At 33.0% G+C, this 26477-nt stretch overlaps 1 protein-coding gene across 2 annotated transcripts in view; it reads right to left on the minus strand.

The window, feature by feature from the left end:
- The window catches only part of LOC148305501 (uncharacterized), an 81969-nt gene that overhangs the window by 33490 nt on the left and 22002 nt on the right, over positions 1–26477 (minus strand). For both annotated transcript variants that reach the window (XM_088266583.1, XM_088266581.1), the window contains exon 3: positions 4071–4344. In XM_088266583.1, coding sequence (XP_088122709.1) covers positions 4071–4344 — 274 coding nt within the window. The remainder of the gene's footprint in view (positions 1–4070; positions 4345–26477) is intronic.

The following is a 26477-nucleotide window of genomic DNA, read 5'->3' on the forward strand; positions in this document are numbered from 1 at the left end:
CTGTCAATACCCAGGCTTAAATATTTCTGTCCCTAAAGGATTGTCGTCCCTGTTGATATATTTCTAAAATAATTAAATGAAAATAATACTGTTTATTTTATATTTACATTAAAAAAATAATACTTATAACCAACCCTCGGGGTTAAATGTTTTTGAATACTTATTTAAACATGTATTTTTACCAGCCATAATATAAGGTTCTGTCATATTTCAACAAAACATGACAGAACAAAAAGGTTTTGCCTCGAATGAGTATTTATATGATAATATACATATCACATACCAAACACTAAAATAGAGAAAAACTAATTAAAATAATGGCAACTTGCAGTCCGTCCTCAGCTGTGTTTGGAATTCTCACGATACGGAATATTACGGGCTTTGCCAGGAGTGAATAATTCATCTGTATGGTTTGCTCATGATTTAAACGCTTTTGGTCCTTGGATTATTTAGCCGACATGAAGCTTTGAGAGTATTTTCAGGATGGTGACGTTACCAAAGGCACCGACAGAGAGCAAATAGAGGAATGCCGGAGTTTACGCTCTCAGTGTAACACGTTTTGAATTTGAATAGGCCCAAACTAACTTCATAATAATTGGTGATTTTAAAAATAACATGTTCAAATAGCAGCACACTTATAGTAATTATTACAAAAAGGTTTGAGGTGGGACCTTCAATATTTAAATGTTAAATTAAATATATTTTATGTAACAGAAAAACGTTATTCAATTGTTTAAGTACCTTCTCACAGTAATAATTTTTCATTAACTATATAATTAAACATTTTTTTTAAAATTCTGTATATACACAAGTTTAGAAAATTAATACAATATGGATGTTCTATATCGGGTAGAATGGTGAACGTTACACAAGTGCATAATTTTATAACTTAAGCCAGCCAAATGTCAAGTCGTAAGTCCTGGAATGCTAAAAACTGGCATATTCCATACGATAGATATTTCATCTAAAGTTAAAACACCTGTAATGTATATTCAAACTCCATTTTCATATCATTTTTATATTACTACCATCACGCCGTTTCTCTTCTGGGGTAGGCAAAGAGTAGACATATTTTATATATTGTTTATATATATATATACATAAGTTTTTTGTGAATTTTGTAATTCTGATGGATTTAGATTATTAAAGCTATAAACTTATTAAAAGTATATATATAAATATAAGTTAAATACTCTTTTAAGATTAAAATAGTCTATTTCAATGCGTTTTGGGCACAAAAACTTGTGGAGTTTATTTGTTTCAAAATACCAAGTGCAATATTCTCCCGGTTTCCCCTACTTGAAAATTTTAATAGTCAATTGTATTGCGAATGAGCGAAGGCAGTAAACGTTAGCAATGCCGCGTGCGTATTTTAATATGGTTTACTGTTCGTAATATGCAGTAAGGCAGATTTTTAATCAGTCGGAATATTACACTTCGAACTGAACCATTCAATCTCCATTCGCATTTCTTGCCTTTGTGTGGTTAAATATACGACTATCTCGCAGATTGAAAGTAGTAAGTAAACATTTTCCATTTCGCTCTTCAAACAAAGGAATGATCTACCGGTCGACCAGTATTATCTTCTACCGTCTACTATTTCTCAATTTGCTTGTAATAAAGTTCATGCTTCAAAAATATTTTTCACATGAATACGTAGAGTCGAACAGCCTTCCCCCGGATATTTGTGCTGAAGCCGCTCTTAAAAGGTCGAAGAGCCGCATGCAGCTCCCGAACCACACTTTGCTGATCTATATGCTGGCGAAATTAATCATTATCATTTTCATATCATAATTCACGTCTATGTTAATGCCCTTAAGATAATAATTTACGAAAATGTCGATATATAAATTATCCAAATTTATTATTATTATTACGAGGAAAAATTAAAGCTCGCGACAATAGTAACAACGTATTATTGTTAACTTGTAACGACAGATTTTAAGAAATGGTGGTATTATTGTGTCGGGTTATGGTCCCGTGGTTAGTGTCATGGTCTCTTAAGTCAGAGTTTCTCGGTTCGAATTCACTTTACCACAATTTGATACCTATTTTTAATAATGAGCCGCTTAGGCTCACAGAAATAGTATTAAATATAAATATTTGTGTAAATAATAAAAACACAAATATTTATCTTTTTTTAAAAAAAAAATTTATTTACCATGTAAGATTTAAATTAGAAATGAATAAACAATATATTACTACAAATTGACTGTTCAATCAAGTAATGAAATTAGTATAATAGGATATAACAGAAACATATATATTTTATTTATTGTTTCGGCATTAACTTTGTGGTAAGACATGTTACAATAATTAAAGAAAACACTTCGTTTTTTACCACTTGAGTTTAATTATAGACTACATGTTTCAGAAGCTAAACTTCCATCATTCAGGTCTGTATAATAACTAAAATATAAAATATAAAATTGTTCTATAAATAAGGATAGGGGGAAAAGTAAGGGGAAGGGGTTAGTCAAGGAACGGAGTTTGAAAACAAAGGAAAAATTGAAAGCAATGGCGAAGAATTTTGAAACAATATATTATTTAATAAATTATTATTAGAATTCAGGTTTTTTTGTATTTCTAAATTTTCAAGATAATTCATAATTTGGCCTTTATATGGAACAAGGTGTAATAATTTTAATTTATGGGAGTGAAATGAGTGATTAGTATCTATTATATGATTTGCAAATTCCGAAAAATAATTACTAACAAGACCGCTTTGATGTTCTTTAATTCTAATCTTTAAATTTCTCGCAGTTTGGCCAATATATTTTCTATCACAATCTCCACACGAAATTTCATAAACACCACTTTTTTGTAATAAATCAATTTTAGATTTTGAGTTATCGAGGATTTTATGTAAATTATTATTTGTATAATATGCAGGTTGGATATGGGAGGGTAAGATTTTCGAAATATTTTTAGTTATTGAACCCGTATATAAAATTTTTCGCCAAGATTTATTTTTTATTGAATCATTATTAGGTGCTGAATATATGTATTTTTTGATAAAATTATTTTTAATTTTATTTTTTAACATTTTATCTATTAGCGCGCTATTATACCCGTTGTTTTTTGCTATTAGTTTAATTGTGTTTAATTCACGATTATAATTTGAGTTACTGAGGGGGATATTAATTAGTCTATTTAATAATGAATGGAAACTGGCCATTTTATGAATCGTGAATTAAACACAATTAAACTAATAGCAAAAAACAACGGGTATAATAGCGCGCTAATAGATAAAATGTTAAAAAATAAAATTAAAAATAATTTTACCAAAAAATACATATATTCAGCACCTAATAATGATTCAATAAAAAATAAATCTTGGCGAAAAATTTTATATACGGGTTCAATAACTAAAAATATTTCGAAAATATTACCCTCCCATATCCAACCTGCATATTATACAAATAATAATTTACATAAAATCCTCGATAACTCAAAATCTAAAATTGATTTATTACAAAAAAGTGGTGTTTATGAAATTTCGTGTGGAGATTGTGATAGAAAATATATTGGCCAAACTGCGAGAAATTTAAAGATTAGAATTAAAGAACATCAAAGCGGTCTTGTTAGTAATTATTTTTCGGAATTTGCAAATCATATAATAGATACTAATCACTCATTTCACTCCCATAAATTAAAATTATTACACCTTGTTCCATATAAAGGCCAAATTATGAATTATCTTGAAAATTTAGAAATACAAAAAAACTTGAATTCTAATAATAATTTATTAAATAATATATTGTTTCAAAATTCTTCGCCCTTGCTTTCAATTTTTCCTTTGTTTTCAAACTCCGTTCCTTGACTAACCCCTTCCCCTTACTTTTCCCCCTATCCTTATTTATAGAACAATTTTATATTTTATATTTTAGTTATTATACAGACCTGAATGACGGAAGTTTAGCTTCTGAAACATGTAGTCTATAATTAAACTCAAGTGGTAAAAAACGAAGTGTTTTCTTTAATTATTGAAACATATATAACTGAAAGCCGATCTCTCGTCAACCCTCAATGTTTTGTTGTAGGATCTCTTCGAGTTTAGGAGTATTTACCTGTCCATTCTTGTCCATCTCGTTGTTGGTGAGCTTGACCTTCTCGAAGGAGACGACCTGCTTGCGGAGCTGCTCTCCCGTGAAGGGCGAGTCGGGGTGCGCGTAGAGGCGTGCGGGGGCGGGCGGGTCCGCCTTGCCCGCCACGAGCCACGAGGAGCGGTGGTACGCGTACCGGTAGCGCTTGCCGTCCACGGGCACGATGTCCAGCAGCACGGCGTAGCGGTGCCCGGCGCCCACGCCCGTGAAGGACACCCGCAGGGTCGGGAACATCCGCCTACAGAATAAAACACGAACAATAGTTATAACACATCGGCAACAGACAGACAGAAATAGAAACACCCAGGCCACCATGTCATGCGGCAGAAAACCAGACTACCCCATTAGAAGATACCCTCCTGGCCTTCACGAAGCTATGCCAGGAGCGAAGTGGATCGAGACTCTCGACCTGAGCCTGTAACGCGCCTAGAGAACTTTGTACTATTTGTCATATGCCATGCTAAAATTAAGTAACACGTCTAGCAAGAAAGCACCTCCCAGCTAAGCACGCAAATCACAATTTTATGGTAACATACACAGAATAAAAACACAGAAACCCATCAAACAAAATCTGACTCATACCTCTTTTGATCAAAAGAACTTTGATTTTTATACAATAAAGTTGTACAACCTGCTTTTGTTATTCATAAAGTCATAAAAAATTGACTTAATATAAAAGAGGTATCAAAAACGGATAATAGAAGTGGGCAAATTTTAAATACGAGTACATCATATCATTCAGCCAGTATTTGAATGCAAAACAATTTTCTTTCATTCAATTTTATAGACAAATGAACGGCAAAATTCAGTGAGGGCAAATAAATATGGGTTAATCCTGTATAACAAATCAAATATGATGCAGGTACCTCAAATAGTTTTGAGTACCTGGGATTTTTTTTTTAATCAAACGGAAATGCCTTGTGCTTCCGTACCCAAGGGTAGTTCGTTTACTACATAAAGTAGAAAGCTTATGCATTCTTAGTTTAGTATTCAGGGATGACGCCTCCTATATTAACCGTTCACCAGCCCCTTCTCGGGGTCCACAGTGCCCAGGTAATAGCTCTCACCGACCCCAGACCCCGCCAGGGCGGCGTGTGACACCCCCCCACATTCTGTCGTAGGGTAGAGTACGTGACTTGACCCACTGGGCGACGTCGGAAAACCTGATGACATTTACCCGCTACTAAACTTGGAAATACGTAATCACCTGTATCTTCAGCTTAAGATTTCTAGAACTTTGAAATACACTTTATGAATTATATTTATGATAGGTATATCAAATTTATCAGCCACCTAACATGTATTTCTAAGCGTTATTTTTTATATAGAGTTTACATGATAATACTTATGTAGATTTCCGCTTCTATAGTGTAGTGGTCTATGCTGGAGGTCCCGCGTTCGAATTCCAAAAGGGTCAAAATAAATATAAGTGATTTTTTAGTCTTATATTTATTAATATGAACCTGGACTGGTAACCTTTCCTTCGTATATTTAAGAATCAAGAAAATACTACTTCTGTACTATGCAGTGTCATGTTTACCTACCATTGGGTGCGGATAAGGGTTAAAAAAGAAGAAGATCATAGTCTTTCGTCATCAAAGTGATAATTTTAAATCTTACTCGTACTCTATATTGGAGGTTACTTATGAAATTTTCAGTCAAATTAAACATTCCGTATTTAGTCGATTTCGGTTTTTTAAAACAAAAGATAATTACAACTGTTTTTTATTGAAGTTTTACTTAGTATATACCACTATTTCTTAAAATCTATTGTGACACGTGTTTCGTTGCATTTCGCATCATTTTCATTATATTTAAAATGATGTGGAACACTTGTTATATAAGATAGTAAGAAATAGTGATATTAACTGTGTTAACTTTAAATTAAAAATGGATAGATTATACCAAAAAATGACTGCCGAATCTTTTAATGAAATTACAACTATCTTATCATTAGTTTTGATCTAGTACGTAATTCGATTTTTCATGATGATTTGAAAATATTATTTATTTTTTACAATCCATTATTTATTACTCGGGCCAGCCGAGGAAAAAAAGATATTCATAATGCACACGAAACTTGGCAATGGCGAATAAAGTAAGAGAGATGCCCTCCACATTCTGCATATTTTAGTATCTCACGTTGGTCACAGCATTACACATAAATATCGCATCGTGTGCGGAAAAGGTGATGCCGTGAAGACATCCGCGCTACCTGGAGGGGTGGGTATAGGGGGGTGGGGGGTGGAGGGATGGGGGATGGGGGATGGACCGAGGGGAGGGGATGAGGACGTGCGGTCAGGGGAGCGGCGGCGGCGGCGCTGTCAGCGTCGGAGGTGACAAGTGCGCCACTCGCGCTGATTGGGCGTCTCCTCCACCCGGACCCGAGCGGACACTAAGTGACCGTGTGATAGATGAAATTTACACCCGTTCTGGGGCCGAAAAGCTCATGAAAATATATTATATTATTTATTAATTCAGCATTAACATCCCTATTTACTGTACCCGTTTATTGTTTTATATTTTATATTTTTCCCCACATTACTTTTTTATTTTATTTTATCATCTTTCTTATTTATAAATAATTTATATTTGATGCCCTAACTTTGTGATTTCCCGTTTTATAATTAAAATGTAACGTTGTTTAAAATCACTATAAATATTTTATTATAACTTAATTATAATGTCTACCGGTTTCAAAACTAACCGTTTCTTAATCAAGACTGATTAATAGTATTAATCAGTCTTGATAAAGAGCCGGTTAGCATTGCAACCGTTAGACATTATAATTAAGTTATGATATAATATTTATAGCGATTTTAAAACAAAGTTAGATTTTAATTATATTTCTTATTTGTGTGTATCAGTCTTATCAACCTTAATACCATGTCCCAAAATGATACATGGAAATTACTAATCAAGAATGTTAATTACATGACTTATATTTGTAAAATCTTTTGAAATAAATAAAAAACAAGATTAACTTTGTGGAATAACATGCAAATTGTTTTTAAATAATTAAACACTTCCATAATACAACAAATTGAGTTTTATTTCATTACACACGACTTGTTTCGAAAACCACAGTTGTTTTTTTTAATTGGAGTAAAAAAACGTTATATTCAGGGTACCGTAAATTTTCAATCAAAATTGAATTTTGTGACTTTTTTGGATACAATTTGTAACAAGGGTCGATATAATATTCTTACTTCTTGTTAAAAAGTTTATATACTTACGGTATATTTTGAAATGAACTCGTGATTGTTTGGAAATAAGAACCCCTGTTCTTAAGTATTTAAAATGTGAATAATATCTTTCAAATATTGGACTACACTCTAGACTTTTAAATTATATCAATGACAAGACCTGTCTTCATAATAGAAACTAACCAGATACCATGTTATACGATATCCAATTTCATATGAAGAATCACAAACAAAATAGGGATTTTGTCTTCCGTATTGTTTACTTAGTAATACATACGTACGATATTTAATCTACTAGTGATTGAGGTCTGACTTATGCTTTACTAGAAAATGTAGACAAACATGCAATTTGAATTGTTTATCAATTGTGTACAGAATTTTTTAGTTCTTAAATAAATTGCTAAGAAGATTGTAGCAGTTTTATATAATAGATCAAACATCCAACATGTTACGATACGATATGCAATATTACAAATACATTTTATTAAAGGAACTAGCGTCCTTTTTATTACAAGTCGTTGCAAATTATATACATGTCAAGGAAATTTGTTATAATGAGGGATGTGGTTCACATTCAGTTAATGGTTTCTGCTATTTTGCATGGTGATATTACGACAGTGAATGAGTTGATATTCGAAGAATTCCAATTCGACATAAATGATTTAAGTGTCATATATCCTGTAGACTTGAATAGTGGTCGATTTATTAAAATTATTGTATCATTACTTTAAAGGCGCAATAAAAATGCATTAAAAATATATTTTTATTATTTTATTAAAATAAAATAAAGTAAAAATAAAAAAGGAATAGGAGGTACTATAGGAATAGTAAAAGAAAATAGAAGCAATGGCTTAGGCACTCAGGGTTACATACCCGTAGCTAATGTAAGTTGTACGGTGCTTATATGTACGAGTAATATTTTCATATGGAAAACTTCACAACAGTTTAAAAAATACACTATTTTTTCACATCTCAACATAAATGAAGAAGAATATGGATGTCTGAGCATTTACAGGGCTTACGACCGTCAAAAACTTGGCTAGGTTAACCAAGCCTATGACGGTCGTAAGCCCTGTAATTGCTCAGACTTCCAAATTCTTCATCAACTACGTTTAAATGTCAAAAAAATAACTAGAGATACCTAATCCAGATTTATGAACAAGTATTTGGACACTCTAAAAAAGTTTTATAACACTCTCTTCACAATTCATCGTTCACTTCATGTAATACCACTTAAAAAGATTAATTCGGAATAACCATTCCATCATCAGGTCAAATTTAGACTGAGTGTTAATAATAATAATAAATTTGAATAACTTACATAGCGCCATTTTCGTAAAAAACTACCTCAAGGGCATGTTATATTACTATACCACAAAGTTAACAATGCTTTTAACAAACATAAAAATTATATTAAGATTTTTAATACGCGAATTAAAAAATTAGTCTGGTATAACGAAATATGTATAATTTAAAGAGTTTTGGAAAATCTTATATATTTTTTTCATGACATTTTGCGTTCGTGTGAATGTTGGATGTTGGATGTATCTGAATACTAATGGGACTATGCGACAATTAGCGCAAGCCACAAGGGCGTCCGTGCGCTCATGCGGATCCGGAAACGGCGTGAAGTGACGCCGCCGCCGCTGGCTGCTAGCGACGCTCCTGCGTCGTCCCTGCGTTCCCCGCACGCGGACGCGCTATTGGCAGACGATTACAAGTCTTGTGACCACTTAAAACAGCCGGAACTGATTTATCATGTGGCGCTGCGGATGGGTAACCGTTCACTTCAACTGAAGATTCAATTATAAAACAACGGATGAAGTGAAATGAAAAAGTACGTCTAATATTTTAAGTGCATTTTTTACTAATTTCGACAAAAATACTCTAAAAATACGGTCAATTTGATAGAATTTGTCTGTTAAGACTGTTCATTTTTTTAATAGACCTGTTTTAAAAATAAAAATACTTGTTAAGGGTTTACTCGCAAATATACAAAGTCACTACGCGACCGGCTACAAGAGAAGCCACAGTGTTGTCCGCGCAATTTATTTTAAAATATTTATTCGATTTTGATTTTTTTAGAATATACTCGTATATTAACATGTATTTCCAATAAATATTTTTTTAACACCTTACATTTAAATAACTATTTTCTTTTCAAAACCAAATATTTATGACGAAGAAAAATTTATTTTTTCAATACAAAGCAGTGTTTGAAGCAAAAAAAAATCCATTCCGTTAAAAAAAAAACCTGAGATTAAAAAAAATAAGTTGAGGCAATTGATTATCACGCCTCAATAAAAGCAAATATTCTTTAGTCTGTTTATTAGTTTTAACATGTATGCCATAAAATTTGTAGATTGAATATCCCAGTGTAAGTAAATCCATTGTGTAATAAAATTTGGGAGGTCATGTAACATGTATTCCCCTTTTTTCAGACGTACCTATGTTTAAAACCGGTTGTTTTTCCATCAAAATTGACCCACCACATACGTCGTTACCTTAATGCAAAATATACCACAGCCATACGTATATGTTTCTAAGGTTCAACCTTACACTAAAACAACATACAAATTATAGTTTTCTTTATAGAGAACATAGTTTAAGAATTATAGTGCATTTTTTTCAAATGTTATTATTCTTTAACTATCTAACTAACCATCACGCCGCTTCCCTGCAGGGGTAGGCAAAGAGAATAGAGCGCCACACCACTCTGTCCTTACAAACATCCTTCGCCTCTTCCACGTTCATGCATCTCCTCATACATACCCGCCGATTGTTACGACTCCTAACCTGACCACTTTCAAGTATTTGGCATATCTGATCGTGCCATGTTTTTCTCGGTCTTCCTCCGCTTCTTTTTCCACTAACATTCGCCCCATAAATTCGTTTTACCGTTCTTTCCTCACTCATTCGTTCCACATGTCCAAACAATCTCAACACACCTTTCTTAATTTTATCGATAATGCTTATCTCAGCTTACAATTCCTTCCTTATTTCACTATTCGCACATCTATCATACATCGTTTTGTCGCACATTCTTCTGAGAGATCGCATTTCGACTGCATTCAGTCTACTTTCATCCTTCTTTTGCCAACTCCATGTTTCACTTCCATACATTAGAGTTGGAACCAGGACTCCATTGTGCACTGCATTATTCTGTATTATTCTTTATTTTTTTCCTATTTATTTATCGGAAATGAACACTTCAAATAAATGGCTGCCTTTCATTAATTATTATAAATTATATCTACTTAGAATATTTGTGGGGCAAACAAATCAAATTGTTGGAAAGGCATTGCAGTCACAATGCTATAAACACAAATAAATCAATTGCATTTATCGAAAACATAATTATTTTAAGGCTATTTTTAACTATCCATATTGAAATATGAATCGTAGCAATTAAAAAAAAAAACAGTCTAAACACTTGGTCATGACTAACATATAAAATCTTTTATATCTATTCATATCACTATAAACTTTGACATACAAATAAAAAATATTTTATTTATTGTTTCGGCATTAACTTTGTGGTAAGACATGTTACAATAATTAAAGAAAACACTTGTTTTTTACCACTTGAGTTTTATTATAGACTACATGTTTCACAAGTTAAACTTCCATCATTCAGTTAAAGTTATTATATAGACCTGAATGATGGAAGTTTAACTTCTGAAACATGTAGTCTATAATAAAACAAAGGTGGTAAAAAACAAGTGTTTTCTTTAATTATTGTCAAATAAAACATTGTTATTTTACCACATTTTTATATAATTAAAATCTCATTTACATCCGCATGTCCAATGACTTCAAAGACAAACATCTGTCTTGTCTTTGTCATACATAAGAAAAGGATTTTTTGTAAAGAATTAAAATAATTAATTGAGTTACAAGTATACTCCAGGGAGCAGACCACATTAGACATTTCTCTTACTGTTTCGGAGCATTGGAGACCGACGGAGCGTCGCGGCGCACGAATTAAGGTCTGCTCAAACAAAGTCGAGATTATTAAGAAAATTCATTTTGTAATTTACGTATTCTTCAGTACATATATTGATTTATTTATTTAGTGACACTTTTTTTTAGTTTTTAAATGTCATCCTTTCATTATACAATATAATACAAGTATAATGAATTTGTATAAAAAAACGCTTCTTTTCAGTTGGAAGGAAACAACCTAATTGCCTTATAATCCTTCTTTTGAAAAATATTCTTTTGAGATTTTATTTTCAAATATTAAATATACCCACAGTTCTTTCTATTTAGAGTTTTAAAAAAAACTAGTTAAACATCAGCGAGAATACGTTATATCTAAAGTAAATATATTTTTTTAAATCTGCATAGACAATATGTAAATACTTTTGCTAAGCATCTACATTTTTTTACGAAATGAGATGGAAGTACTCATGTTTCACGTAATCTTCACAAATCTTTAATTGAAGACTCCACCGTCAGTCAAAAAATCTTATATGAATAGAATCCAACAACAGTGCATATATCCATCATAAAAAATTATGAAATATGAATGTTCAATGATTGACAGAATGATAAAAGTTAAACAAGCGTATACAATGAAATGATCACTTTAGCCAGCTAAATGCCAGGTCATAAGCTTTGGTATGCTCGGACTCCTATATTTTTTCATTTAAAAATTATAGAATTCAAAATGAGAAATAGAAATTACTCATCGGGAATATTATATGTAAGTACATATATATGACTTATGTATGTAATGGTTTGAAATAAATAAATAAAGGAATCATCGCCTCAAGCTAAAATACCTCTAATATATATTGATATATCATTCGTAAGGTTAATCATCCAATGTTCAATAGAGTAAATGATAAAAACTGTTAAAATTACATGAGAGCCAAAGCTAAAAAATCGTTAAGAGCTTTTCACAAAGGAAATTTTAACAGAGAACGAAGCGAACCATGAGATTTCCACGTATTGCATATCCTCCATTTAAAACATTTCGTAAGTAGGAAATATTATTTATGGAGTGTCTGGCATGTTAATGCTGATAAATTCTCCATGGCTAGGGGCTGATCAAAGGTCCGGAAATTGTTTTCATTAATTGGCTAGTTAGTCGCTTCACCTATAAAATATGTAACTCCACTCTCATTCTGTCGACAATCTCTTTGTTCTTCTATTCTTTAATAATAATCTTCTCTGTCACTTAATATATTAATTTTCACAATTTCACTGTTATGCTCCCGGTTTATGTAAAGCGACTACTATAATTCCCGTATCGCTGTAATAAATTAACGAGTGTCAGAAATACTCTTCAAAATCTTTACCGATTGAAATTCGACTGTGGAAATGTCACCAACAAATCTTAATTCTGCCACTTAAATTATAAAAAAAACTTTTCTTCGAAAAATAAAACGTACATTTTTTACCATTTCAAAAAATATGTTTTTATTAAAATATATTTAAAGGTTACCAAAATTTTATTTTTACTAGCTAATATTAAATTATTTTAGTTCCTGAAATATTAAAATTATCAATAATAATTGTTGAAATGTTAAAACTAAAACAGTGATGTATAATATTGATTTTTTTTTTATTATAAAACATATACTGTTTATATTTATGACAAATTATCAAAACAAATTTATAGAGAAAAGTCGCAATAATCAATATATAATAATAAAATAACATTTTGATCAAAGTATAGATTTGCCATTATTTTTTTAGAAACATCACAAGGATATACATAATTTGATATTGTATCTTGTTGCAAGAAGTGGTGCTCCATCTAACACTCATCCCAATGAGCGCTGACGGATATCTCTGTATCCTGACACCTCCACTAGATGTCACCAGTTACTAGCTCTGCAAGAGAAGCAAGAGGATTACGAGCATCTCCGTCGGCGTCGCGACGCTCCTTCACCCCGAAAACTGCTCTTTCTTCTACCAAACTCACTCCTAGTGCCGATGACAGATATACGCACGTCAAACGTGTTTTTCGCGAGTGCCAGACCGTGACAAGTTGTCTATATGCAAATGGCTGTGTTACTTTTGGAGACAAATCTGACACAATGGCTTTGAGAAGACGAGAATGTGGCGTACGAATGTTTTGTCAATGTGTGAAATGGCTTCTAAATTATTAAGGAAAAAATTGTTTTTATACCACTTGAGTTTATTTATGACTACTAAATTATTTAATTTATTTATTTATGGCTTCTAAATTAGTGAAAACATTTGTTATGCAACAGAAAAAAAAAACAGAAAACAATATGACACAAGGAATATGTATTGCTCTATTTTAATCTGCAAGCGCATGGTTTTAATCTGTGCACTTTTTTGCCCACAAACGACGCATCATACCTCAACTGAACGCTAATAAAAAAATAAACAAAGGTAAAAGAAACGTTCATTATTCCCATGTATAAAAAAGTTTACACAGTATAATTTTTCTATTCAATTCAATTCAAACCCTTTATCCACACCCAATGGTACATAGGGCACTGCATTATATAAACACAGTGTTATCTTGATCGTTAACACACGAAGGAAAGGTGATCAGCCGTCCGCTTCAGGTACCAGTCCAGGATAATATTAAATAAATATATGAGTGAAAAAATTACTTATATTTATTTGACCCCCCTTCGGAATCGAAACTGGGACCTCCAGAACGGTAGCCGAGCGTGCTGACCATTACACTACGGACGCGGACATTATAAATTAGAAAAAAAATACTTTTGTGATTTTGATCTTCCCCTCAGCGTTTGGGCAGTGTATCCGAAATCCCCCTTCATTGATTTTCTCGACAAACTTGAGACAATAAAAATGGCGTCCCGCCCTTCGCGGGCGGGCGGCGGGGCGGCGGAGAGGGCGGGGGCGAGGGCGGGGGTGACAGATGAACCTCAAAGCATAATTTGAATAACACTCGAGGGTTCAGATGGCGCCATTGCACATAATTAATCTTCGCCGCAGGAGCGGCATTAGATCTACTCGGAGCGGGGTGGGCGGCCGCAGACCGCGATGTCTGGAGCGGAGGTCAGACCCTCGATACGACGGCTGATGAGAACCTTAATTGGTTTATAATGTTCAATTTCTAATATTAAATTTACTTCTTTATCACTTTCCGTTTATTTCGAGATGGTAATTTATATATCGCTCAAGTCATGTTTTTTTATCGTTTATTCGTCGGGTGCCTATTTTTGAATCTTCACATTAATGAATCATGAAATATTGATTCTATATTAAAATAATTAAATTATTAATTCATATAAAATCCACCTCCGTAGTATAATGGTCAGCTCGCTAGGCTGCCGTTCTGGTGGTCCGGGGCTCGATTCCCAGGGGGAGGGGTCATATAAATACATATATGTACCAAAGTGATTTTTTTCACTCCAATATTTATTCAATATTATTCTGGTCTGGTACCTGAAGCGGAGGGCTGATCAGCTTTCCTACATGTGTTAACGATCAAGATAACACTGCGTTTATATGATGTAGTGCCCTATGCACCATTGGGGTGCGGGTAAGGATTTGAAGAAGATGAATTCTGAATTTATAAACCTTTTTTCTGTCAGATCGCACTATACATATGTGTGAATGCTTACAATTTTTATTTATTATCCCCCTGTTCTTCTTTGATCCCTATCGGCGCCTATATGGTGCATAGGGTACCGCAAAGCTGATCGATGTGGAATTAGCTTCATGTTTCGTTATATGAAAGGACGATGATCAGTTCTGAAGTCGATATTCTTAGATTTATGAATTAAATATTCATGAAAAGTATGTTTCACTGATACGACGATTAAGATATGAATTTTAAGTAAACATGAGTTAATTGAAAGAAATTTTTGGTCTATTTATGAAGGATATATAGTTTTATACTTTAAATTAATGACACTTTACACATAATCAAATATTGATATTGTTTTAAATTAATGTGGAGTTTGATAAACCACAATAAATAAGATTACAGTAAACGCATGTATAATACTATTTTTTGACATCTCATCAAAGATGAAGAAGAATATAGAAGTCTGGGCATTCACGGGGCTGACGACCGTCAAATGTAAATGCTAATGCACAGACTTCCATATTCTTCTTCATCTTTGATAAGGTATCAAGTAATAATATGAAAATAACTCCTGTAATTGGAGATAATCCAGATTTTGTCAACAAGTATTTGGACACACTCAAAATGTTGTATGAACAATATTTGAAAAATTTCCACTGTTTAGAGTAACTGTTCGAACCTGGGACCTCCAGTCCACCATTACACTACCGAGGAGGACTAAAATAAAATATATGAATAATAATAAGAGAATAACTCTTTTTTTTTGTTTTTTCTTCCAATACGATATTCCAAAAAAAGTTAAACACGCATTTCGTCCCCAATATCCATGTAGGCTAAATCGGGAAATAAATATCAAAGTGGAATTTACTTTGCATTTGATTGAGTTGTAGGCACATAGGGGTAGAAGCCGAGAGGACTGGTGATGTTCTATAAGTGGAATATAAAGTTGGCGAAGAGGGCGGTGACGGGGCTGCCATGTGTCACCAGGGCGGGGGGTGGAAGGGGGTGGGGTGGAGGGCTGGGGGTTGCTACAGGGTGGGGGGACATCGCTCGCACACTACAACTTTCTCGGCAAGAAGTTTCAAATTGCTCGCTGCTTTTACACGCCACGCTACTCCGTCTGCATTTTAATAAGGTTTGAGATTGTGATATTCCTGGACATCTACAATTTAAGCACATCTCGAATTTGATCAAGATTTCAAACTTGATGTTTAAATCATTATTTGATTGCTGAATTTAGATGAGCCATCGCATAATTAACTCAATGTTATTGCTTTATTCCTGAATTGAATTTTAAATGGAGATAAAAATATTTGTATTGTTTGTGAAATGACATGTTGATTATTAAAAGTTTAACAATTACTTGATAAAAAATTTGATATTAGTTTTTGAGATCACCTGCCGATGAAAACATGTGTAGTTTTAGAAAGTAGTCGTGTGAAATAAAACTCAATTAGTGGTCTGATACAAGTGTTTAATTTTTATAATAAAAATCTTTCATACTTTTTCATTTTTCAAACGTATGAAATGAGAATCTTTTAGTAAAAAAATAAAACAAAACAAAACATGAGTACTTGTTAATAACTTTACCGCCTTCGAAGTGTAGTGGACAACGCGTTTATCTACTTTCCTTTTTTCAGGGGGGTCAAAATAAAAATAAGTGAATTTTATCCTAATCGCTGAAATGCAGGGCGGATCATCGTCCCAACACTGCTTATTTGCGATGTAGTGCCCTACGCCTAATGAGTACTAATAAGGGTTAGAGAATATAAATATTTATTTTATGTTTTTTAATGTGTCGGGTTGCGGTCCCGTGGTAAGTGTCGCGGACTCTTAAGTCAGAGTTTCTTGGTTCGAACCCACTTTACCACAATGTAATACCTATTTTTAATAATGAGCCGCGTAGGCTCACAGAAAAAGAATGAAATTGAATTATCTGAGTGAGTAATAAAATAAAAACACAAATATTAATCTTTAAAAAAAAAGGCATTTACATTAAAAAACATATAATGGTATATAGTGTATATGCCATATGAACCTTTACATGCACAAATCACATCCATCAAGGTTTGGAATATAAATAAATAAAAAATGAAAAACAATCGTGTCCTGTTAATTACAATAAGAATTAAATAGAAATTAGTAAACTAATTAACATAATAACTAGTTTATGGGAGGAACACATCATAATATTTAAAGGAAAAAATATATGAAAATGGCAAAGACCTATTAGGAAAATACCGACAGTAGCTAATTTGGAAATACCGTTTTTACATTTGATTTTTAAAAAAAAGTGACATATATGATGTTTAAGTTGGGTAAGGTTCTTCAAATTAGATATTATTTGTTCATACCTACCCTTAAATACGCTTAGAAAACATAATATATATATTCAATCAAAACATTTCTATTGGGTTTAATAATATATGTGCATGAACAAATAGTAAAGAAAGGAAAGAAAACTGTTCAAGTCTCTAAAATTAATTTGTAGACTGAACCAATGTAATGGTTTGAATTTTTTTCATTATATTATACGTACTCTTTGCAGATAATAGATAGGGACAAAGCAACACCAAATTAAGAAGCATTGTTTGCGGTAATCTAATCTCCTATTTATGTGAACACGATCATTAGTACGAGAAGCTATCTCTTTTTTCACGTGCCGCTGAACTTGATCATTTGTGTTATAAATGGCGGTGCGAGCATTTTTATTACAAAGTACAAATGATACATTTGTACCATATTTAGCTTGTCCGTTCCGGCACAAAGATGGCGCTGTCAGCGCGGAAGTGGGCGGCTCCGGCGCGCCCTTCCGGAAATTACCTTCTTAATTGCAAATTAATGACACATCAAACCACACTCGATTATCAAACGCTTCTCCCTAGTTATATAGTTCTCACACGTGGGAGTTGAGCGAGCCGATGGCCATCATTGTTAGAAAATCACCAAAAAACTACGGATTGATGACCAGAAAATTCAGATTCTCGCAATATCTCCGCGATTCTCCTTGACCTCTTTGAACGCGTTGAAGTGAAAAATATCTAGTCAGAATGGGAATTTTAACACAATTTTTGCAATACATTATTTTGAAATTTAGTATACTATTACAACCAAGTCGAAACTAGTTGAAAAATACTATTTTCATTAATTGATTTGGCAGCCACTTTGTGGTAAAATCTAATAATTTTTAATTTGCTTGATAAATACCACTTTTTATACGAAATAGTGGTATTTACCTAGTAAAACGTAATTTAAAAACTAAAAAAATTTTACCCTACTTAAATTGAGATTGTAAGTTTGTTTGTAAGATATAGTAAATGTGTTTCACGGTATATTTTCTACAAACGATCCTATTCTGTACCGAATATTAACTGAGAAATAATCGAGGAAAGTAGATATTCTTAAGGCAAAGCAAATCGTGGTTGACAATCAATATAATAACATAAGAAAAATCGAATATCCATTTGGTAGTAGTAAGTTACAATGATAATAATATTTCGTTAATTTTTATAGCGCCGTTTCCATAAAATATCGTCTGTAACATATCTTATGCTCTGTACTATATACGAACGTAGTAGGGTTAGTATTTATTAGCCTTGTATGTGGCAAAGCCATATACCACGGAAGACAGACACAATTGCGTAACAAAGTTGCACTTGTTCCGGGAACATTTCAATTCTTCTTCCCAGAATTTCCAGACATAATGACCGACAGACGCTTGTAGAGCAGCGCGAATAGTTCTGCGTTGATTTATGGTTCTCGGAACAGCGTGTTGACTACTGAAACCATCAAAAGTGACATCCTGCGTAATGAGTGAAAACGTCGTTTCGCAAACTGAGCTTATTTCCATCGATTTGTCTCTCGGTTCTCTCGAATAGTTTAACGGTCTGTTAAGGAGAATGCTCTGGTTATGACCGTTTCCAGAATCTCTTCACGTTAATATAATCCTGATGCGAGAGACGACTCTCGCGTTATCTTTAAAATCCCTCAAATTACCTTCATTACCACTCAACATAATCCTCGCCCCGTCTTCTATACGCAGGCAACGTGTGTCAACTTCGAGAGAATTATCTCTCTATAATCCTCACTAGTTGTCGCTTTAATTTCTCTAAAAACAGGCTCGGGTTTTACGACGTGACGAAATGGCCGGAACGCGTCCCGGTGCGGGCATTTCGCCCTAAGAAAATGTTACATTTTCACGAGCGAGTTTCCCGCCCTAAATTTACTTTGTGTCAAATTTTCGCTAGCAACTTCTCGCGGGAAGGGGGTGGAGGCACTCGCCTTATTACACGACGGCGGAATTTGTTATTCGGCTGTCGTAACCCGCTCCCTGTAATTTGACGTTAACAGAGAGTAAACTGTAGCCGCGGAAGTTCGCGGATGCCTTTAATATTTTATTGTCGGCGCGGGATGATGGCGGAGGCTGACACCGTTTCCCGCCTTGACGTATTTCCACAATTTGCATAATATGCTAACCGAGGATGTTCTAATGAAAATCTCGGAGCTCTACCGCCATTCGGGACACTTTGCGGGGAACCGAGAATTGAACATCTCTTTTAATTGTCAACTTTGAAAAGTTTTGTTTTATAAATTAGCTTTTGTAATTTCATTTTACTTTTATTCTGATTAACTCTTTATTACTTCAACTCCCGGATTCGTTCGAGAACTCGGAAGTTTTAATAAAGAAATTTGACTTTTATTTGGTTTTTAAGTAACTTAATAAATTAATAAACTGTCACAATAAAGAATAATAAAGAAAACAATTTCCATTTACAATCAGTCAACATTTACTAGAGGGAATCCTATTTTGTAGATTCATAAATACATTAACATCAGGGCTCATTTAAAAGCAACGCGTAAAAATACATACATTATAAATGAGCATTAAGTTAGTTGCAAAGCTGTTCTCAAATTTTTTCTAACGTTCAAAGGGCAGAGAAAAATTGCTCAGTACCTGATACGTTGATAATGACAACTTCACACACAGTAACAACACAAAGATAATATTTAGTTATTTGACAGGAAACATCTCTACCCCTTCCCCCTCCTCCCATTTCCACCAACCTATCCACTCGTGAAAGGTAACCGTGACATAGCCGTCACAACACATCATAGATCAACGCGATTTTTCAGCGTGAAACTCTCCACATGATTAACTGAAATGCGAACGGATAAGTATCGATAGCCAGAAATGCAAAAACTTGTATTTAACAATTTGTAATTAATAATACAATAATTATACTGATTTCAAACATTTACATTATAAAATATGTTGTGGGCTCTATGTAGGATGACAGTCGCTATGATAGCCAGTAGAAGAAGATATTGACAATTTCGAATGAAGATCTCCACATAGAAAAATTGACCAAACGTAACACCTAATCTAAAAACTAAAATGTTATGGTTACAGAATATCTTTCTCATTTTATTAAAATCTGTACGAGCTGCCTCGATTCTGCATTTCATATCGATTTCTGGGTAACTAGCAAGAATATAACTAGCAAACGTGATCATTACTTAGATGAGCATAAGAGCCCGAAACGGTATGTTAAGATTTTACAGATATTACTTAAATATTTTTTAATTCACTCACAAAAAAAAATCGTAAAAATTTGAAAAATGACAATTTAATACAAAACCTATAATACTATCTAACAACAAAAGCGTAAAGTAGTGGGAACACCAGATTGTTGTCTTTTGTCAAGAAATATTTATCAGACAACCACTTCACAATTTATTTAATGTCTGCTCGCTTTCCACAACATAAATTTCGCTCGCTGACACGGAAATAAATTATTTCATCCGCCATTATGGAATCACCCACGAGATGTCTGGTATTCCGGCAAATAAATAAAACCGAATGTTTATATTATTTTCGGTTCCGTAAAGAAGGACATTGTTTCTAAGAGTTTACTGAGATTAAGATTTTCTAAACGTTGTATTTGCTCACATAATAGTATATGTAAATATCATAAAGCTGTCACGATATTTATTGTAACATGTAAACTAAATACGTCAAATGCTACCTGAAAAAAAATAATGCCCGTAAGTTGAAAATTTAAAGATGTGGGTAATACTAGCCTTTAAAATATAACTCATGTATAAGAAATACAATTTTAAATGTTTGTAGCAAAAATGTTGTAGGTTTCAAATGTTATAAATATATTTTTGAAATAATATGTAGGTAGATGTTTTTTTTATTGAACTTGTGCTAAATTAAAATTGTTTAAATTTATTTACGAATCCATAAATTCTTTATTTGTACAAATCTTCCGATTTTGTATTATGGTGATAAATATATAACTCTGAATAAAACATAAACTAAACGTATTGTATAAAAAAATGAGTAAAAGCTATGAAGAGGATAACTGTACAATTGTATATTTTCATTAATCAATATTTTCAAACAATGCCTTTATTACATAAAATCTTAATTTTTCGTGATTTTTTTTGACATCTCAACAAAGATGAAGAAGAATATAGAGGTCTGGGTATTTATACGTACGTATTTATGCGTACGGCCGTCATAGACTTGGTTAAGTGTTTACTTTACATACGTGTAACATTCACCAATCGTACCCCCATGATTGACAGCCACACTACTCAATTTTTGGAACGAAAAGTTTACACGTTTTAAGAAAATTTATTTTATCGAGTAAAATTTTTATTTATCCTACTCTAGGTTAAAGTACAAAACAAACGTGCTTAAATGCAACGTTCACCAAAACTTAAACAAAACTCAAAGATATCCCTGACTTCACGAAAGTACGCTGAGTGTGGTTAAATACATATCCAAAGTTGAAATAGGCATTCGGGACATCTCCTTCATTTTGTATTGAGGGTGAAAGAGACGCATTGTAAAAGAAAACTCCTTTAGTTTCTGTAGTATGATACTTTTTCCTGAATTCACCCATGTAAGGGGGTTGGGGTGGAAGAACTCGCAGTAACTTTATGGGTGACACCAGCAGTTTACTGAAGATGAAAGTTCAACCCAAAAGATTAAAATATAATTTATGTTCACGCCAAATGGGGGAGAAAATGTTTATTCTACGCTTTTCCGCCATTTACGTTAAAAAAACCCTACGAGTACTTGGGAATGGAATATCTTATGCAGACTTATACTTAGATTATAAGAAAAAGTTAAATATAATTACCCTTATTTAAACACAAGCTTTTCTATTCATATAAATTTTATATTTCACATAAAAATTTTATTTGAAATTCAGGTTTTACTTAGTAAGTACTCCTATTTCTTAAAATCTATCGTGACACGTGTTTCGATGCATTCTACATCATTTTCAAACAACGTATGTCACTCTAAAATTTAGACTTAGCTTCACAGGTCTTTGAAAATGTGGAATGCATCGAAACACATGCCACAATAAATTTTAAGAAAGGTGGTACTTACCAAGTAAAATTTTAATAGAAATTACCATAAAGTCTAAACTGCTGAATCAATTAATTGGAATAACAGTTTTAGTTTATAAAATATTTCTTCGAAATCACTCACTTTATTTTCACGTATAAACATCGACTTCTGTGAAGGAAAAATCATCATTCATTTTAAGACTTAGTTGGTTAACACAGTTCAATCAACTAGTTTTTTGTGGTTTACACTATAATTTTCAAATTTATTTGATTTATTTACAGCGAAGAAAGCGATATGTGAGCATATTTTAATATATATTGTGTATTTAAATGTACATTTACAAGAGCGTTACATTCCTAAACAATTTTTATTTTGAAAGGAAAATCACGGACAAAAGCATTATTAAATCCTTTTGATAATGAACACTTTTTTTAAAGACTCACAGAATTTGAAATGAAAGAATGATTTTATATCATCAGAATTATTTGTCGGTCAGGGCGTAGAATTTGGGTTTTGAGTTATAGATAACATCCATCCAAAGTGTGCTACTCGACATTTTTATCGTTTTGAAGCTGATTTTTACGTATCAATACTTTTTTCATCCTTTTCCGGAAATTCGATGACTTTTCTATTCTTTCAAACGAAGGTCCTATTTCAAAAATTGTTCCATTAATAGTTTTGTTTGTCTTTTTTAATGTCAAGTGCTCGGAATGCCTGTCAAGAGTGGAACATGAGGCGGGTGTAGTAAAACGCCGGTTTTATTGCATTTACAATGAACGAGTACCCACTGAGATGAGATTTGTAGAAGTGTAGCAGTTCCGGCGCGATGGTGTCGCTGATAGATTTGGTAAAGGACGCCGCTGGAGCGCGGGCGCCGCCGCCGCCGCCGTTTCGGTTGGCATCCCGTTCCTTCCTCTAATGATCTCACATGTCTCGGTGTTGTGTTCTCGCCTGAAGTGTCACCGGAATGAAGATGTACGGTCTCTCACAGCTGCAGTGAAAGCTGCATATTAATACTGCCTCGGGATTATATATAAATATATATATATATATATATATATATATATATATATATATATATATATATATATATATATATATATATATATATAAACATATATATTTATATATATATATATATATATATATATATATATATATATATATATATATATATATATACATATCGTAGTCGTACAGGAGAAAGTGACACCAATGCAGTTAGCCATTTTTAACAAGTCAATAGTTAATAAGTCCAGTTTTAGCATAAAAATGAAGTTTTCACCAAAAACCCATTTATTTGCTAAATCATTTTCAGTATCTCGTTTTCCCCAATTCGAATACAGTGGAGCGCCATTGAAGTAGTATCTTACGAAAAAAGCGCTTCATAAATTATCCAAATTAATAATTATTATTACTTGAAGCGCAGGACTGATCACCTTGCCTTAACTTCATTAACAATTTGGATTACACAACGTCGTTGAGATGCAGTGCTCTATATACAATTGGTTCAGGTTGAGCGTCAGAAGAAAAAGAAGAAGAATAATCAATTTGCTTTATTTTTATTAAAATATGAATCATTTTATCGTTCCAATATTTTCCATGCTCACTATTGTAAAATATGCCGATGCAATCAATACTTTGAGCATAATTGGAAATTAACACAAAATTAGGGGCAGTGTGCGTTTTCAATCCGCCATTTGCAGTCGCGCCAAACGATTCGCGGCATTTTATTGAGGTTCGGAATTGCATTTGGCAAGTCTTGCGGCTAATGAAGTGTCCGAGTGAAAGAGGATGCGCGCGCAGAGGAATGGCTGCTAGATTTTCGCGACTTTTAATCACCGACTAACCCGCGGAGGGCGATTGATGAAGCCAAAGTTTCAGCAGATAATGATGCCGAGAATCCTAAAGCTCGGTCTCCACTTCAAATCATAAAAACAATATTGAAATTATTATATCACAAATTTTATGTTTCTTTTTGAAAGTGTGATGAAAATTCTCCTCAATTATTTTGCTTGATATTTTATTTAGCGTGTAAACAAATAATAAAGTATCATGAAGTTATGATAACACCCTACTCGCGATGAATGATAATTAGTAATGGAAGTTATGTTTTCAAGTATGTTTTTGGTTTGGAATGAAATCATAAAAATGTTTAAATTTTCTCTCTAACCCTTATCCGCACCCCAATGATGCATAGGGCAGTACTTAATATAAACGAAGTGTTATCTTGATCGTAAACACATGCATGAAAGGTGATCATGCCTCCGCTTCAGGAACCAGTCCAGGGTAATATTGAATAAATATTAGAGTGAAAAAATCACTTTTATGTATTTGACCCCCTGGGAATCGAACCTGGGACCTCCAGAACGGTAGCCGAGCGTGCTGACTATTACATTACGGAGGTGGACAAAACTTAAATTATGAATTTATGAAACAATGAAATAATGAATTAAAGTTTAAATTATGAATAAATAAAATAAATGAAAAGGAAAAAATCCATTTGTTTTGAAGAATTTTTATTTTAAACATTTTAAATACTTGTGTAACGTTCTGATGGGGCCAAAATTAATATTTGTAATTAATTTTGCACTCTAATATTTATTAAATACCACCCTCGATTGGTACCTGAAGCGCAATCCTTATCTCCTTTCCTGCAAGTATTTTACGATTTATTTATGTAATGGATTTATAAAATTTAAAAAAAAAAACTAAAATTATAATTATTTTTGCACATCTCATTAGTGAAATAAAAGTAATTCGCTTAACCTGTGTTGAAAATGTGTAAAATCTATAATTCAATTTTCTTGATCAAACATGATTTTCCATGAAGGTAACTTTAATATTTATTTTTACTGCAAAATAATTTTAAAAAAAACAACTCAATTACCAAAAATAATAGAATTGTGAGTGATATTAGTTCGGGTGTGCGAACTCTGTCTGCACCAAACTTTACCAACTGAAACCGCAGAGGAAAGTTTTCCAACATCCACATTAGTGTTTCATCGCAACCCAAGAGTAGTGTGACGTTCCACTGTGTTCGCATATACAGCTCACATGTAATTTATTTTAAAGCGAGGACTAAATGAAGATGTATTCAGTGTCTTCTTTGGCAATAAACTATAACTATACTGAACACCGCACAGTAGTAGCCAATTATATGGGATCTTATCTCAATAAATATTCAGACAAAATAAAAAGCTACCACTGGTATAGATATACCAGATGAGAAATCAGATAATTTCTGCTAGGTATTAGTTTATAAGCACTACATACATAAGACAAAGCCTATCGAATTATACTCAATATACTTATTTCGCTTTTTCAATTATATCATTTAAACCTTATTCTCCGTCTCTGTAGTGTAAGGGTCAGCACGCTCGGCTATCGTTCTGGAGGTCCCGGGTTCGATTCCCATGGGGGTCAAATAAATATAAATGAATTTTTCACTGTAATATTTATTCAATATTACCCTGGACTGGTACCTGAAGCGGAGGGCTGATCACCTTTCCTTCGTGTGTAAACGATCAAGATAACACTGTGTTCATATGAAGCAGTGCCCTATGCACCATTGGGGTGCGGATAAGGGTTTTATTATTATTATTATTAAACCTTATTCTAGGCAACTAGAAACTGCTGAAATGCGAATGCATAGATGGTCAGCTGGAGTGTTCCTAAGAGATAAAATAAAGAATTCACACACCGTGGAAAGCTAAGTGTAACATATATTAATAGAAAGTAGAGGAAAGGCAATTGAGATGGTATGGGCACCTGGGATGCAGAGAAACTGATCGTATTATAAACCAGGCAATTGCCATAGATCTTCCTCAAAAGACATCTAGAGGAAGACCATAAAATTCATGGATGCTTCAGAATTATAACATGATTCGAAAGCATGGCCTACGTGACGTTGTCCACGGTAGAAGGACTTACAACCTGAGAACGAGGAGAACTAACTCCAACAGTCTTCAAAGACGATAAGTTGGGATGGAGACATGAAGAAGAACATTTAAAGCTGATTACTCCAATCAATGCCAAAAATTGGTTATATTTTGCGTATTTCTGGCTAATATATTTCACAATTTGAGCTTAAGAAACTCGAACTGAAAAAATGTAAAAACTGAGAAAAAGCAACTAATACACCCTTAATATTAAATAACTGAAAAATGAACAGTTACTCATTAGTCTCACCTCTATACCTACGCATTATACTTATTTTATATATATATATATATATATATATATATATA

Source organism: Brachycentrus maculatus, unplaced genomic scaffold (genome assembly GCF_059751285.1).
Source record: "Brachycentrus maculatus isolate JH-2025_06_01 unplaced genomic scaffold, ASM5975128v1 h1tg000271l, whole genome shotgun sequence".
Lineage (NCBI taxonomy): Eukaryota > Metazoa > Arthropoda > Insecta > Trichoptera > Brachycentridae > Brachycentrus > Brachycentrus maculatus.